The sequence below is a fragment of the Oncorhynchus mykiss genome, unplaced genomic scaffold, assembly GCF_013265735.2.
Source record: "Oncorhynchus mykiss isolate Arlee unplaced genomic scaffold, USDA_OmykA_1.1 un_scaffold_186, whole genome shotgun sequence".
NCBI classification, from domain to species: Eukaryota; Metazoa; Chordata; class Actinopteri; order Salmoniformes; family Salmonidae; genus Oncorhynchus; species Oncorhynchus mykiss.
Window position 1 is genome coordinate 175,649 of NW_023493673.1, and position 16,852 is coordinate 192,500.

Below are 16,852 nucleotides of genomic sequence, written 5' to 3' on the forward strand. Positions count from 1 at the left end.
GTTAGAGGAACCGTTTAAATACCTCAACGACTGTTCTGTCAACATTATTGGAACATCAAAAGGAATGTTTTGTGTACCCTGATACAAACATGATCTGAGTAGGACAGGACAATAGGACAGTTTAAGTGTTTTGAGAAAACTATCTATAGTAATATCCTCACAATGTTCCCACAACCTAATGAAACATTCTGGGAACCTTTAAAGAACAGACAAAATGTGTTCTAGAGACGTTCTTGCAGCATCGTCTGAATGTTTTTTGCACCCTAAAAGAAACATTGTTGAATCCATCTTCCCAACTGCACAGTTTTTGTGTTTGGGAACATATATTTTGTGATGTCCCCACAACATTCTCACCAGACTGTTCCCACAACATTCTCACCAGACTGTCCCCACAACATTCTAACCAGACTGTCCCCACAACATTCTCACCAGACTGTTCCCACAACATTCTCACCAGACTGTCCCCACAACATTCTAACCAGACTGTCCCCACAACATTCTCACCAGACTGTTCCCACAACATTCTCACCAGACTGTTCCCACAACGTTCTAACCAGACTGTTCCCACAACATTCTAACCAGACTGACCCCACAGCATTCTAACCAGACTGTTCCCACAACATTCTAACCAGACTGTTCCCACAACATTCTCACCAGACTGTTCCCACAACATTTTAACCAGACTGTTCCCACAGCATTCTAACCAGACTGTTCCCACAACATTCTAACCAGACTGTTCCCACAACATTCTCACCAGACTGTTCCCACAACATTCTAACCAGACTATTCCCACAACATTCTAACCAGACTGTCCCCACAGCATTCTAACCAGACTGTTCCCACAACATTTTAATCAGACTGTTCCCACAACATTCTAACCAGACTGTTCCCACAACATTTTAACCAGACTGTTCCAACAACATTCTCACCAGACTATTCCCACAACATTCTAACCAGACTGTTCCCACAACATTCTCACCAGACTGTCGCCACAACTAAATGAACCATTCTGAGAACCTTTAAAGAACAGATTAAATATGTTCTAGGAATGTTCTTCCAACATCAGGCGAATGTTTTAAACAAACATTGTATAATCACCAGCCTGGACAGTTTTTTTTGTGGTATGAGAACATTTGCCGCGAGACCTAATGAATGTTCTGAGAACTTTCACAGAACCAATTTTGGTTCGCTGGGAAGTCATAAAGTCATCTTCGTGCAAATAAGCAAATAGTTTATTATGGTTGTTGATTAGCTAGCTAGAGCACAAGACGCTACATCACCGCAGTAGGCAGGGGCTAAACACAACATTGGATTCAAGTCTGGTCAGGCTCTTTCTCATTCTTGGTGCCAGTCTGTTATAGCTCTCTTGGCAACTCCTTATGGAATTGTCATGCAATACATTTTGGCATGACAATGAGGATGGAGAAGGTAAAAGCACAAATATATCCGGGACCAGGCTAGGTGAGATCAGATCTGAGACCAGGCTAGGTGAGATCTGATCTGAGACCAGGCTAGGTGAGATCAGATCTGAGACCAGGCCAGGTGAGATCAGATCTGAGACCAGGCTAGGTGAGATCAGATCTGAGACCAGGCTAGGTGAGATCAGATCTGAGACCAGGCTAGGTGAGATCAGATCTGAGACCAGGCCAGGTGAGATCAGATCTGAGACCAGGCTAGGTGAGATCTGATCTGAGACCAGGCTAGGTGAGATCAGATCTGAGACCAGGCTAGGTGAGATCTGATCTGAGACCAGGCTAGGTGAGATCAGATCTGAGACCAGGCTAGGTGAGATCTGATCTGAGACCAGGCTAGGTGAGATCAGATCTGAGACCAGGCTAGGTGAGATCAGATCTGAGACCAGGCTAGGTGAGATCTGATCTGAGACCAGGCTAGGTGAGATCTGATCTGAGACCAGGCTAGGTGAGATCAGATCTGAGACCAGGCTAGGTGAGATCTGATCTGACAACATCATATTATTACTATTATTTTCCTTTTTTCACACCAATGTCCTGATATCCAATTGGTAGTTACAGTCTTGTCTCATCGCTGCAACTCCCGTACGGACTCGGGAGAGGTGAAGGTCGAGAGCCAAACGTCCTCCGAAACACGACCCTGCCAAGCCACACTGCTTCTTGACACGTTGCTCGGTTAACCCGGGAAGCCAGCCGCACCAATGTGTCGGAGGAAACACCATCCAACTGACAACCGATGTCAGCTTGCAGGCGCCAGAGCCCGTTGGGACAAGGAAATCCCGGCCGGCCAAACCCTCCCCTAACCTGGGCCAATTGTGCGCCGCCTCACGGGTCTCCCAGTCACGGCTGGCTGTGACACAGCCTGGGATCAAACCCGGGGCTGTAGTGACGCCTCAAGCACTGCGATGCAGTGGGCAACAACGTCTCTGAGACATCTGCGTTTCTGTGGAAACTTTTAGAACAGTGTGGAATAAGTAAGTAAATGAGTTGTTGTAACCTCTGCCAGCTGAGGAAAACACTGAGAGCTGTTCCCAGACTGCCAACAGACACATCATTTATTAGCGTGACTCCAAAGCGCGGCATCAGAACGTATCAGGGTCAGCCTGAGCCCTCACAGCCTCTCACGGCAGACTTATCAACCAAGGTTAACAGGTAAAACAAGATCAGACTTATCAACCAAGGTTAACAGGTTAACAGGTAAAACAAGCAGAGAGAGAAGTGCACTACTTTTGACCAAAGCACAATGACAGACACATGCGCACTAGTACGCACACATGAATGCGCACGGGCACACACACACACACACACACACACACACACCACACTCTGCTCTGCTGGATCACTCTACTCCCAGCATGCATTGCCAGACAGACAGCTGCACATCAAAGGCATGTTTATAAAGCATCAATAAAGACTTGGAATTCAATTGTGCTTGACATTGGTCCCACCAAATTATTCCAGGCTGCTCTTCTTGTGGTTTTACTACAGATATCAACTCTTTGGGAAACATCTGGATTGAACAACAAAAAAAAATCTAAATCATAGCGCTATCGCTGCTGAGCATTCTAAAGGCTAAAGACATGATCAAACAATTCAACACAAATAAATCCCTGCTGCAGTGTAGTAGGGAATGTAATGTAATTCCTGTTGTTTCCTTGGTTCTTCCTCCAGTATTATCTCCATGAGTGATGGATACAGGACAATACCTGTTGTTTCCTTGGTTCTTCCTCCAGTATTATCTCCATGAGTTATGGACACAGAACAATACCTGTTGTTTCCTTGGTTCTTCCTCCAGTATTATCTCCATGAGTTATGGACACAGAACAATACCTGTTGTTTCCTTGGTTCTTCCTCCAGTATTATCTCCATGAGTTATGGACACAGGACAATTCCTGCTGTTTCCTTGGTTCTTCCTCCAGTATTATCTCCATGAGTTATGGACACAGGACAATACCTGTTGTTTCCTTGGTTCTTCCTCCAGTATTATCTCCATGAGTTATGGACACAGGACAATTCCTGTTGTTTCCTTGGTTCTTCCTCCAGTATTATCTCCATGAGTTATGGACACAGGACAATTCCTGTTGTTTCCTTGGTTCTTCCTCCAGTATTATCTCCATGAGTTATGGACACAGGACAATTCCTGTTGTTTCCTTGGTTCTTCCTCCAGTATTATCTCCATGAGTTATGGACACAGGACAATTCCTGTTGTTTCCTTGGTTCTTCCTCCAGTATTATCTCCATGAGTTATGGACACAGGACAATTCCTGTTGTTTCCTTGGTTCTTCCTCCAGTATTATCTCCATGAGTTATGGACACAGGACAATTCCTGTTGTTTCCTTGGTTCTTCCTCCAGTATTATCTCCATGAGTTATGGACACAGGACAATACCTGTTGTTTCCTTGGTTCTTCCTTCAGTATTATCTCCATGAGTTATGGACACAGGACAATACCTGTTGTTTCCTTGGTTCTTCCTCCAGTATTATCTCCATGAGTTATGGACACAGGACAATTCCTGTTGTTTCCTTGGTTCTTCCTCCAGTATTATCTCCATGAGTTATGGACACAGGACAATCAATACCTGTTGTTTCCTTGGTTCTTCCTCCAGTATTATCTCCATGAGTTATGGACACAGAACAATACCTGGGAGAAAAAAAAACTCTTCCAACACATTCATTTGATTATCTGTGAATGTTTTGCCATTTGGTTTCTCCTTTAGGAAAATAACACACACAAAAAAATGTGAGTTTTCAAACTTTAGCCATGATTAAAACTGTCAAAAATACAGGCCATAAATTGTCTACAGTCAAACTTTAGCCATGATTAAACTGTCAAATACAGACCATAAATCATCTACAGTCCAGAAAAACTATACCCCAAGCACTAAAGGAATATATTTTGATTGAATAAACAGGTACGTATTCAACAATAACTGCAGTCCTAAAATCATGTCTTGGGATTGGGAGCCGAGAGCAGGTTAGAAAGTGTCTGTGTGTTTCTTGAACTACTTTACAGCGTCAGTCTCTCTGCCAGACATGCCAGTGTTGTGTTCCCATGTTCCAACATGTTTAAACCATCCTGGGATCCAACGGGTCACCTCAGTCTCTCTGCCAGACATGCCAGTGGTGTGTTCCCATGTTTCAGCATGTTAAAACCATCCTGGGATCCAACGGTCACCTCAGTGTCGTGACAAGACTATCATTAATGTGATGACGGCTATTTTTACAAATCAATTAACTATATTTAATTAAACATAAACACACACAGTATAGGTTGAATTGATTACTAACATAATGCAATGAAAAGTCCCCAGTGCACTAACCCGATATGACGGCTTGTTACACAATGAAAAGTCCCTAGTGGACTAACCCGATATGACGGCTTGTTACACAATGAAAAGTCCCTAGTGGACTAACCCGATATGACGGCTTGTTACACAATGAAAAGTCCCTAGTGGACTAACCCGATATGACGGCTTGTTACACAATGAAAAGTCCCTAGTGGACTAACCCGATATGACGGCTTGTTACACAATGAAAAGTCCCTAGTGGACTAACCCGATATGACGGCTTGTTACACAATGAAAAGTCCCTAGTGGACTAACCCGATATGACGGCTTGTTACACAATGAAAAGTCCCTAGTGGACTAACCCGATATGATGGCTTGTTACACAATGAAAAGTCCCTAGTGGACTAACCCGATATGACGGCTTGTTACACAATGAAAAGCCCCTAGTGGACTAACCCAATATGACGGCTTGTTACACAATGAAAAGTCCCTAGTGGACTAACCAGATATGACGGCTTGTTACACAATGAAAAGTCCCTAGTGGACTAACCCGATATGACGGCTTGTTACACAATGAAAAGTCCCTAGTGGACTAACCAGATATGATGGCTTGTTACACAATGAAAAGTCCCTAGTGGACTAACCCGATATGACGGCTTGTTACACAATGAAAAGTCCCTAGTGGACTAACCAGATATGACGGCTTGTTACACAATGAAAGGGGTGGGGAAAGAAAGAGCGGGAGAGACAAGTTCCAACAGGTTAAAACCATTCTGGGATCCAATGGTCACCTCACAACCCTAAGTCACTTCTGAATTCTCCCTTTAAAGTTGAAATGTTAACCCTTATACTTGTCTTGGACTATTTCTCTGTTTCTTCTTCCTGGAGAGTTAGTAAACCTTGACCCTGGTGTTATACAGCAACCATCTTGAATACCCACTTAATGTCTTTGAAACAAAAAGCCCAGATTAAGAAATAACATGATGCTCATTGATTAAATGGCAAAACGAAACGGTGGGAAGAAGCTTCCGTCGGTATGCTGCTGCACCACTAATGAATCAACATGATACATGACTGGAGTCATATGAATCAACATGATACATAACTGGAGTCATATGAATCAACATGATACATGACTGGAGTCATATGAATCAACATGATACATAACTGGAGTCATATGAATCAACATGATACATGACTGGAGTCATATGAATCAACATGATACATGACTGGAGTCATATGAATCAACATGATACATGACTGGAGTCATATGAATCAACATGATACATGACTGGAGTCATATGAATCAACATGATACATGACTGGAGTCATATGAATCAACATGATACATGACTGGAGTCATATGAATCAACATGATACATGACTGGAGTCATATGAATCAACATGATACATGACTGGAGTCATATGAATCAACATGATACATGACTGGAGTCATATGAATCAACATGATACATGACTGGAGTCATATGAATCAACGTAATAGATGACTGGAGTCATATGAATCAACATGATACATGACTGGAGTCATATAAATCAACATGATACATGACTGGTCATATGAATCAACATAATACATGACTGGAGTCATATGAATCAACATGATACATGACTGGAGTCATATAAATCAACATGATACATGACTGGTCATATGAATCAACATGATACATGACTGGAGTCATATGAATCAACATAATAGATGACTGTAGTCATATGAATCAACATGATAGATGACTGGAGTCATTGTGTGGTCATTGTGGCTTGGAGCAGAGTGGTGAGATAGATGCTCCACTGGACCACAGACCACGACCACCCCTCATCACTGTCAAACGCTCCCTAAAACACTTCTGTGAGCAGGCCTTTCTAATCGACCTGGCCCGGGTATCCTGGAAGGACATTGACCTCATCCCGTCAGTTGAGGATGCCTGGTCTTTCTTTAAAAGTAACTTCCTCACCATTTTAGATAAGCATGCTCCGTTCAAAAAATGCAGAACTAAGAACAGATATAGCCCCTGGTTCACTCCAGACCTGACTGCCCTCGACCAGCACAAAAACATCCTGTGGCGGACTGCGCTAACATCGAATAGTCCCCGCGATATGCAACTGTTCAGGGAAGTCAGGAACCAATACACACAGTCAGTCAGGAAAGCTAAAGCCAACTTCTTCAGGCAGAAGTTTGCATCCTGTAGCTCCAACTCCAAAAAGTTCTGGGACACTGTGAAGTCCATGGAGAACAAGAGCACCTCCTCCCAGCTGCCCACTGCACTGAGACTAGGTAACATGGTCACCACCGATAAATCCATGATTATCGAAAACTTCAACAAGCATTTCTCAACGGCTGGCCATGCCTTCCGCCTGGCTACTCCAACCTCGGACAACAGCTCCCCCCCCCCCGCAGCTACTCGCCCAAGCCTCTCCAGGTTCTCCTTTACCCAAATCCAGATAGCAGATGTCCTGAAAGAGCTGCAAAACCTGGACCCGTACAAATCAGCTGGGCTGGACAATCTGGACCCTCTATTCCTGAAACTATCCGCCGCCATTGTCGCAACCCCTATTACCAGCCTGTTCAACCTCTCTTTCATATCGTCTGAGATCCCCAAGGATTGGAAAGCTGCCGCAGTCATCCCCCTCTTCAAAGGGGGCGACACCCTGGACCCAAACTGTTACAGACCTATATCCATCCTGCCCTGCCTATCTAAGGTCTTCGAAAGCCAAGTCAACAAACAGGTCACTGACCATCTTGAATCCCACCGTACCTTCTCCGCTGTGCAATCTGGTTTCCGAGCCGGTCACGGGTGTACCTCAGCCACGCTCAAGGTACTAAACGATATCATAACCGCCATCGATAAAAGACAGTACTGTGCAGCCGTCTTCATAGACCTTGCCAAGGCTTTCGACTCTGTCAATCACCGTATTCTTATCGGCAGACTCAGTAGCCTCGGTTTTTCGGATGACTGCCTTGCCTGGTTTACCAATTACTTTGCAGACAGAGTTCAGTGTGTCAAATCGGAGGGCATGCTGTCCGGTCCTCTGGCAGTCTCTATGGGGGTGCCACAGGGTTCAATTCTCGGGCCGACTCTTTTCTCTGTATATATCAATGATGTTTCTCATGCTGCGGGCGATTCCCTGATCCACCTCTACGCAGACGACACCATTCTATATACTTCCGGCCCGTCCTTGGACACTGTGCTATCTAACCTTCAAACGAGCTTCAATGCCATACAGCACTCCTTCCGTGGCCTCCAACTGCTCTTAAACGCTAGTAAAACCAAATGCATGCTTTTCAACCGTTCGCTGCCTGCACCCGCACGCCTGACCAGCATCACCACCCTGGATGGTTCCGACCTTGAATATGTGGACATCTATAAGTACCTAGGTGTCTGGCTAGACTCTAAACTCTCCTTCCAGACCCATATCAAACATCTCCAATCGAAAATCAAATCAAGAGTCGGCTTTCTATTCCGCAACAAAGCCTCCTTCACTCACGCCGCCAAACTTACCCTAGTAAAACTGACTATCCTACCGATCCTCGACTTCGGCGACGTCATCTACAAAATTGCTTCCAACACTCTACTCAGCAAACTGGATGCAGTTTATCACAGTGCCATCCGTTTTGTCACTAAAGCACCTTATACCACCCACCACTGCGACTTGTATGCTCTAGTCGGCTGGCCCTCGCTACATATTCGTCGCCAGACCCACTGGCTCCAGGTCATCTACAAGTCCATGCTAGGTAAAGCTCCGCCTTATCTCAGTTCACTGGTTACGATGGCAACACCCATCCGTAGCACGCGCTCCAGCAGGTGTATCTCACTGATCATCCCTAAAGCCAACACCTCATTTGGCCGCCTTTCGTTCCAGTTCTCTGCTGCCTGTGACTGGAACGAATTGCAAAAATCGCTGAAGTTGGAGACTTTTATCTCCCTCACCAACTTCAAACATCTGCTATCCGAGCAGCTAACCGATCGCTGCAGCTGTACATAGTCTATTGGTAAATAGCCCACCCATTTTCACCTACCTCATCCCCATACTGTTTTTATTTATTTATTTTTATTTTTCTGCTCTTTTGCACACCAATCTCTACCTGTACATAACCACCTGATCATTTATCACTCCAGTGTTAATCTGCATAATTGTAATTATTTGCCTACCTTCTCATGCCTTTTGCACACAATGTATATATAGACTCCCCTTTTTTCTACTGTGTTATTGACTTGTTAATTGTTTACTCCATGTGTAACTCTGTGTTGTCTGTTCACACTGCTATGCCTTATCTTGGCCAGGTCGCAGTTGCAAATGAGAACTTGTTCTCAACTAGCCTACCTGGTTAAATAAAGGTGAAATAAAAAAATAAAAAAAAAAAAAAAGACTATTGGACATGGTTCTGGGACTTGGAGCAGCATTTGCCTGGTCCAAACATGTTGGCAAGGCAACACAAACAGATCTGGGACCATGTTGGCAAGGCAACACAAACAGATCTGAGACCATGTTGGCAAGGCAACACAAACAGATCTGAGACCATGTTGGCAAGGCAACACAAACAGATCTGGAACCATGTTGGCAAGGCAACACAAACAGATCTGGGACCATGTTGGCAAGGCAACACAAACAGATCTGAGACCATGTTGGCAAGGCAACACAAACAGATCTGAGACCATGTTGGCAAGGCAACACAAACAGATCTGGGACTATGTTGGCAAGACAACACAAACAGATCTGGGACCATGTTGGCAAGGCAACACAAACAGATCTGGGACCATGTTGGCGAGGCAACACAAACAGATCTGAGACCATGTTGGCAAGACAACACAAACAGATCTGGAACCAGGTTGGGGGATCAGGCTAGATCATCTTGGCTCCTGTTGGACTATTAGGAAGTGATCCATAACAACCAGGAAATGATCCATAGCAACCAGGACATGATCCATAGCAACCAGGAAATGATCCATAACAACCAGGACATGATCCATAGCAACCAGGACATGATCCATAGCAAACAGGAAATGATCCATAACAACTAGGACATGATCCATAGCAACCAGGACATGATCCATAGCAACCAGGAAATTCTCCATAGCAACCAGGACATGATCCATAGCAACCAGGAAATGATCCATAACAACCAGGACATGATCCATAGCAACCAGGACATGATCCATAGCAACCAGGAAATTCTCCATAGCAACCAGGACATGATCCATAGCAACCAGGAAATGATCCATAACAACCAGGACATGATCCATAGCAACCAGGACATGATCCATAACAACCCAGGACATGATCCATAACAAACAGGAAATGATCCATAGCAACCAGGACATGATCCATAGCAACCAGGAAATGAACCATAACAACCAGGAAATGATCCATAGCAACCAGGACATGATCCATAGCAACCAGGAAATTATCCATAACAACCAGGACGTGATCCATAGCAAACAGGACGTGATCCATAGCAAACAGGACGTGATCCATAGCAAACAGGACGTGATCCATAGCAAACAGGACATGATCCATAGCAAACAGGACATGATCCATAACAACCAGGACGTGATCCATAACAACCAGGACATGATCCATAACAACCAGGACATGATCCATAACAACCAGGACATGATCTATAACAACCAGGACATGTTCCATAACAACCAGGACGTGATCCATAACAACCAGGACGTGATCCATAACAACCAGGACGTGATCCATAACAACCAGGACGTGATCCATAACAACCAGGACGTGATCCATAACAACCAGGACGTGATCCATAACAACCAGGACATGATCCATAACAACCAGGACATGATCCATAACAACCAGGACATGATCCATAACAACCAGGACATGATCCATAACAACCAGGACATGATCCATAACAACCAGGACGTGATCGATAGCAACCAGGACATGATCCATAACAACCAGGACGTGATCCATAACAACCAGGACATGATCCATAACAACCAGGACGTGATCGATAGCAACCAGGACATGATCCATAACAACCAGGACGTGATCCATAACAACCAGGACATGATCCATAACAACCAGGACGTGATCCATAACAACCAGGACGTGATCGATAGCAACCAGGGCATGATCCATAGCAACCAGGGCATGATCCATAACAACCAGGACGTGATCGATAGCAACCAGGACATGATCCATAACAACCAGGACGTGATCGATAGCAACCAGGACATGATCCATAACAACCAGGACGTGATCCATAACAACCAGGACATGATCCATAACAACCAGGACGTGATCCATAACAACCAGGACGTGATCCATAGCAACCAGGGCATGATCCATAGCAACCAGGGCATGATCCATAACAACCAGGACGTGATCGATAGCAACCAGGACATGATCCATAACAACCAGGACGTGATCGATAGCAACCAGGACGTGATCCATAACAACCAGGACATGATCCATAACAACCAGGACGTGATCGATAGCAACCAGGACGTGATCCATAACAACCAGGACGTGATCCATAACAACCAGGACATGATCCATAACAACCAGGACGTGATCGATAGCAACCAGGACGTGATCCATAACAACCAGGACGTGGTCCATAGCAACCAGGGCATGATCCATAACAACCAGGACGTGATCCATAGCAACCAAACACAATATTTAATCTGCTAAGAGGACAGCCGTCTATGTGACTTCGTCCCAAATGGCACCCTATTCCTTATATAGTGCACTACTGTTGACCAGGGCCCATGCACCCTATTCCCTATATAGTGCACTACTGTTGATCACGGTCCAAAGGGCTCTGGTCCCCACAGTGCCCTGGTAAAAAGTAGTGCACTACTGTTGACCACGGTCCAAAGGGCTCTGGTCCCCACAGTGCCCTGGTGAAAAGTAGTGCACTACTGTTGACCACGGTCCAAAGGGCTCTGGTCCCCACAGTGCCCTGGTAAAAAGTAGTGCACTACTGTTGACCACGGTCCAAAGGGCTCTGGTCCCCACAGTGCCCTGGTAAAAAGTAGTGCACTACTGTTGACCACGGCCCAAAGGGCTCTGGTCCCCACAGTGCCCTGGTAAAAAGTAGTGCACTAACAGGAAATAGGGTGCCATTTGGATCTCTTCCTGTGACTTATCCTTTCAAGCATCGTCTTTCCTGCCAGGGTTTCTCCTCAGAGGGAAAATAAAATCAGTTTTTTGAATTCAGTCAACTGGAGAAGGATAGTTAGAGACACACTGTGTGTGTCTGTGTGTGTCTGTCAGTCAGTGTGTGTGTGTGTGTGTGTGTGTCTGTGTCTGTCAGTCAGTGTGTGTGTATGTGTGTGTGTGTGCGTGTGTTTGTCAGTCAGTGTGTGTGTGTGTGTGTGTGTGTGTGTGTGTGTATGTGTGTGTGTGTGTGTGTGTGTGTGTGTGTGTGTGTGTGTGTGTGTGTATGTGTGTGTTGGTATATCCTTCATGAATCACCCTCTTTTGCTGACTTGTATTGGCCCTCTCCCTCGTTGATGCTGTTGGGAGTTTTCAATGTTCCCTTTTTGTTCTTCTCATCCTTCTTGTTTCCATTCTTCACTGAGGAGAGAGAAACAAAACATGAATTACAAACTGGATATCCTCACTCAAAACTAGATTTACACAGGATATCCTCACTCAAAAGATAGATTTACACAGGATATCCTCACTCAAAAACTAGATTTAAACTGGATAATCTCACTCAAAAACTAGATTTAAATTTGATATCCTCACACTAAAGTGAGATTCAAACGGGATATCCTCACTCAAAAGATAGATTCAAACTGGATATTCTCACACAAAAGCTAGATTTAAACTGGATATCCTCACTCAAAAGCTAGATTTAAACTGGATATCCTCACTCAAAAACTAGATTTAAACAGGATATCCTCACTCAAAAACTAGATTTAAACTGGATATCCTCACTCAAAAACTAGATTTACACAGCATATCCTCACTCAAAAACTAGATTTAAACTGGATATCCTCACTTAAAAACTAGATTTAAACAGGATATCCTCACTCAAAAGCTAGATTTAAACAGGATATCCTCACTCAAAAACTAGATTTACACAGGATATCCTCACTCAAAAGATAGATTTAAACTGGATATTCTCACAAAAAAGCTAGATTTAAACTGGATATTCTCACTCAAAATATAGATTTAAAACTGGATATCCTCACTCAAAAGATAGATTTAAACTGGATATTCTCACTCAAAAGCTAGATTTATTTAGGATATCCTAAATTTCTTTCACAGATCTTCAAGTTCATTGGCCAACTTCTGAGTGAGAGGAGATGTTCTAGTAATGCTGTATTATCTGACGACAGTTACACAATTTCAACTGACTTAAAGCCGGTGTGTGTGTGTGTGTGTGTGTGTGTGTGTGTGTGAGATAAAAATACAAATCTGTATGAAAGCTTAAAAGGTTAAAAGCTCTTATCCCTCTCTCATGTCAACATAGGACAGGTCAAAAGCTCTTATCCCTCTCTCATATCAACATAGGACAGGTTAAAAGCTCTTATCCCTCTCTCATATCAACATAGGACAGGTTAAAAGCTCTTATCCCTCTCTCATATCAACATAGGACAGGTTAAAAGCTCTTATCCCTCTCTCATATAAACATAGGACAGGTTAAAAGCCATTATCCCTCTCTCATATCAACATAGGACAGGACAAACAATGGAAAGCATTACTGTAAAACACAGTGTGTACTGTATGTATAATGCCCAGTACTTACTAAAACACAGTGTGTACTGTATTTTGGAATACCCAGTACTTAGTTAAACACAGTGTGTACTGTAGGCATAATGCCCAGTACTTAGTAAAACACAGTGTGTACTGTATGTATATTGGAATGCCCAGTACTTAGTAAAACACAGTGTGTACTGTATGTATAATGCCCAGTACTTAGTAAAACACAGTGTGTACTGTATGTATAATGCCCAGTACTTAGTAAAACATAGTGTGTACTGTATGTATTTTGGAATGCCCAGTACTTAGTTAAAAACAGTGTGTACTGCATGTATAATGCCCAGTACTTAGTAAAACACAGTGTGTACTGTATGTATAATGCCCAGTACTTAGTAAACACAGTGTGTACTGTATGTATAATGCCCAGTACTTAGTAAAACACAGTGTGTACTGTATGTATAATGCCCAGTACTTAGTAAACACAGTGTGTACTGTATGTATATTGGAATGCCCAGTACTTACTAAAACACAGTGTGTACTGTATGTATAATGCCCAGTACTTAGTAAACACAGTGTGTACTGTATGTATATCGGAATGGCCACATACTGCACACTACCCAACCCCAGTCCACCACTGCCGAGGTAGGACAGGTACCTACCCCAGCCCCAGTCTACCCCTGCCGAGGCAGGACAGGTACCTACCGCAACACCAATCTACCCCTGCCGTGGCAGGACAGGTACCTACCGCAACACCAATCTACCCCTGCCGAGGCAGGACAGGTACCTACCGCAACACCAATCTACCCCTGCCGTGGCAGGACAGGTACCTACCGCAACCCCAGTCTACCCCTGCCGAGGCAGGACAGGTACCTACCGCAACCCCAGTCTACCCCTGCCGAGGCAGGACAGGTACCTACCGCAACCCCAGTCTACCCCTGCCGAGGCAGGACAGGTACCTACCGCAACCCCAGTCTACCCCTGCCGAGGCAGGACAGGTACCTACCGCAACACCAATCTACCCCTGCCGAGGCAGGACAGGTACCTACCGCAACCCCAGTCTACCCCTGCCGAGGCAGGACAGGTACCTACCGCAACCCCAGTCTAACCCTGCCGAGGCAGGACAGGAACCTACCCCAGCCCCAGTCTAACCCTGCCGTGGCAGGACAGGTACCTACCCCAACCCCAGTCTAACCCTGCCGTGGCACGTGTGAGGATTCCTGAACAGTTGAGTCATTGCAGCCACAGCTGCTCCCAATTACCAGCCAATAGCAGGCCATGCCACTGCAGGACACTACCTACACCATGTGTGTCTGACTATACGCATGTTCCTCTCTCTCTCATCCATCCTATCACACGGCTGAATTTACACCTACCCTCTATGGCTGAACCAATCACTGAGCTGCTACTGAACGTGGTCTGTGATGCCGTAAGGTAAAGATTTCAGCCAGAACACTAAGATGTTATATACTGGAGTGTGTGTGTGTGTGTGTGTGTGTGTGTGTGTGTGTGTGTGTGTGTGTACGTGTGTGTGTGTGTGTGTGTGTGTGTGTGTGTGCGTGCGTGTGTGTGCGTGTGTGCGTGTGTTAGTGTGTATGTGCGTGCGTGCATGTGTGTGTGTGTGTGTGTGTGTGTGTAGGGAACAGGAGTCCCCTCCTAATTCCAACCCTTTCCTCCCTGGAGGTTAATACCTCTCCTGTAATAGGGGCCACGTAGCCCTCCGAACGCCACACAGAGACTGCGTACCAAATCACCCTATTCCCTATCAGTGTTAAGGGTTCCTAGTCAAAAGTAGTGCACTATATAGGGAACAGCGTTTGGGAACATTACTTTTAAAAATAACTTGTGACGTTATATTACGTTACTTCCATTAAAAGTAACTTATTATATTATGCTACTACCATTAAAAGTAACTTATTATATTACGTTACTTCCATTCAAAGTAACTTATTACTTAACGTGGAAAGTAACTCGCTACATTACTTTTGCGTTACCAAAACCCATTTTGAAGACGCATTTTGGTCATTCGTCTGCGACTTCCTTTTAACACTAGAAAAGCCGGCTCTCGACAACCCCATTGGCTACCTAAGCCAATGACACGTCTTCTGGAATTCATCATTCTAAACAGTCTAATAAATACCTTTCATATAGCTCTATGCCTACCGCTAAAAAATATATATTAATTTGGTTGTGTTTATGAAGGTCTTTGGCAACGTTAAGAACATGTATTTCATAGAACACAATATAATTTTAATTCGTTTTATGGCTCTATGTATAAACAGGTGGAAAAAACACTAAAAAACTTCACAATTCAAGTGTTGAAATCCATGAATTAACAAAGATCACAAAGATAATTCACTATTCATTTGTTAAAGGTTTTAAGGAAGAAAAGGGTGCATTTTGGGACTAAAATACTAAAGACTCAGATTAACCTGCTGTCTCTCATCTACAGTATCTGTGGAGGGATGGAGGGGTGGAGGGATGGAGGGGTGGAGGGATGGAGGGGTGGAGGGATGAAGGGATGGGGGGATGAAGGGATGGAGGGATAGAGGGATGGAGGGATGGAGGGGTGGAGGTATGGAGGGATGGAGGGATGGAGGGATGAAGGGGTGGATGGATGGAGGGGTGGAGGGGTGAAGGGATGGAGGGATGGAGGGGTGGAGGGATAGAGGGATAGAGGGATAGAGGGATGGAGGGGTGGAGGGGTGGAGGGATGGAGGGGTGGAGGGATGGATGGGTGGAGGGATGGAGGGATGAAGGGGTGGATGGATGGAGGGGTGGAGGGGTGAAGGGATGGAGGGATGGAGGGGTGGAGGGATAGAGGGATAGAGGGATAGAGGTATGGAGGGATGGAGGGGTGGAGGGATGGAGGGGTGGAGGGATGGATGGGTGGAGGGATAGAGGGATGGAGGGATAGAGGGATGGAGGGTTGGAGGGGTGGCGGTATGGAGGGATGGAGGGATGGAGGGATGGAGGGATAGAGGGATAGAGGGATGGAGGGGTGGAGGTATGGATTCATCACACGGTTTGGTTTATCCCCAAATGGCATCCTATTCCCCACATAGAGCACTACTTCTGACCAGGGTCCGTACTACGTAGGGAATAGGGTGTCGTTTGGGAGGTTTCCTCTGAATGTCTGGTTCACATTACTTATCTTGACCTCATCAGAACAATAACATCCGATTATCAGCAACCGACTCACAATGTTAACAATGTTTCTAGGCAAAATATGTTTCTAGGCAACATATGTTTCAAGGCAATATGTTTCTAGGCAACATATGTTTCAAGGCAATATGTTTCTAGGCAACATGTTTCTAGGCAACATGTTTCTAGGCAGTAACTGTCTGTAAAAACTATACAGCCGTCTAATTAAGACTTTGGTGTCGTTTCAAAGATC

The 16,852-nt window shown here is 44.8% G+C and overlaps 1 protein-coding gene across 1 annotated transcript in view; it reads right to left on the minus strand.

The window, feature by feature from the left end:
• LOC110512492 (inactive carboxypeptidase-like protein X2) overlaps positions 1-16,852 on the minus strand; it is a 94,799-nt gene that overhangs the window by 76,213 nt on the left and 1,734 nt on the right. The window contains exon 2 of the mRNA XM_036972614.1: positions 12,223-12,324. Coding sequence (XP_036828509.1) covers positions 12,223-12,324 — 102 coding nt within the window. The remainder of the gene's footprint in view (positions 1-12,222; positions 12,325-16,852) is intronic.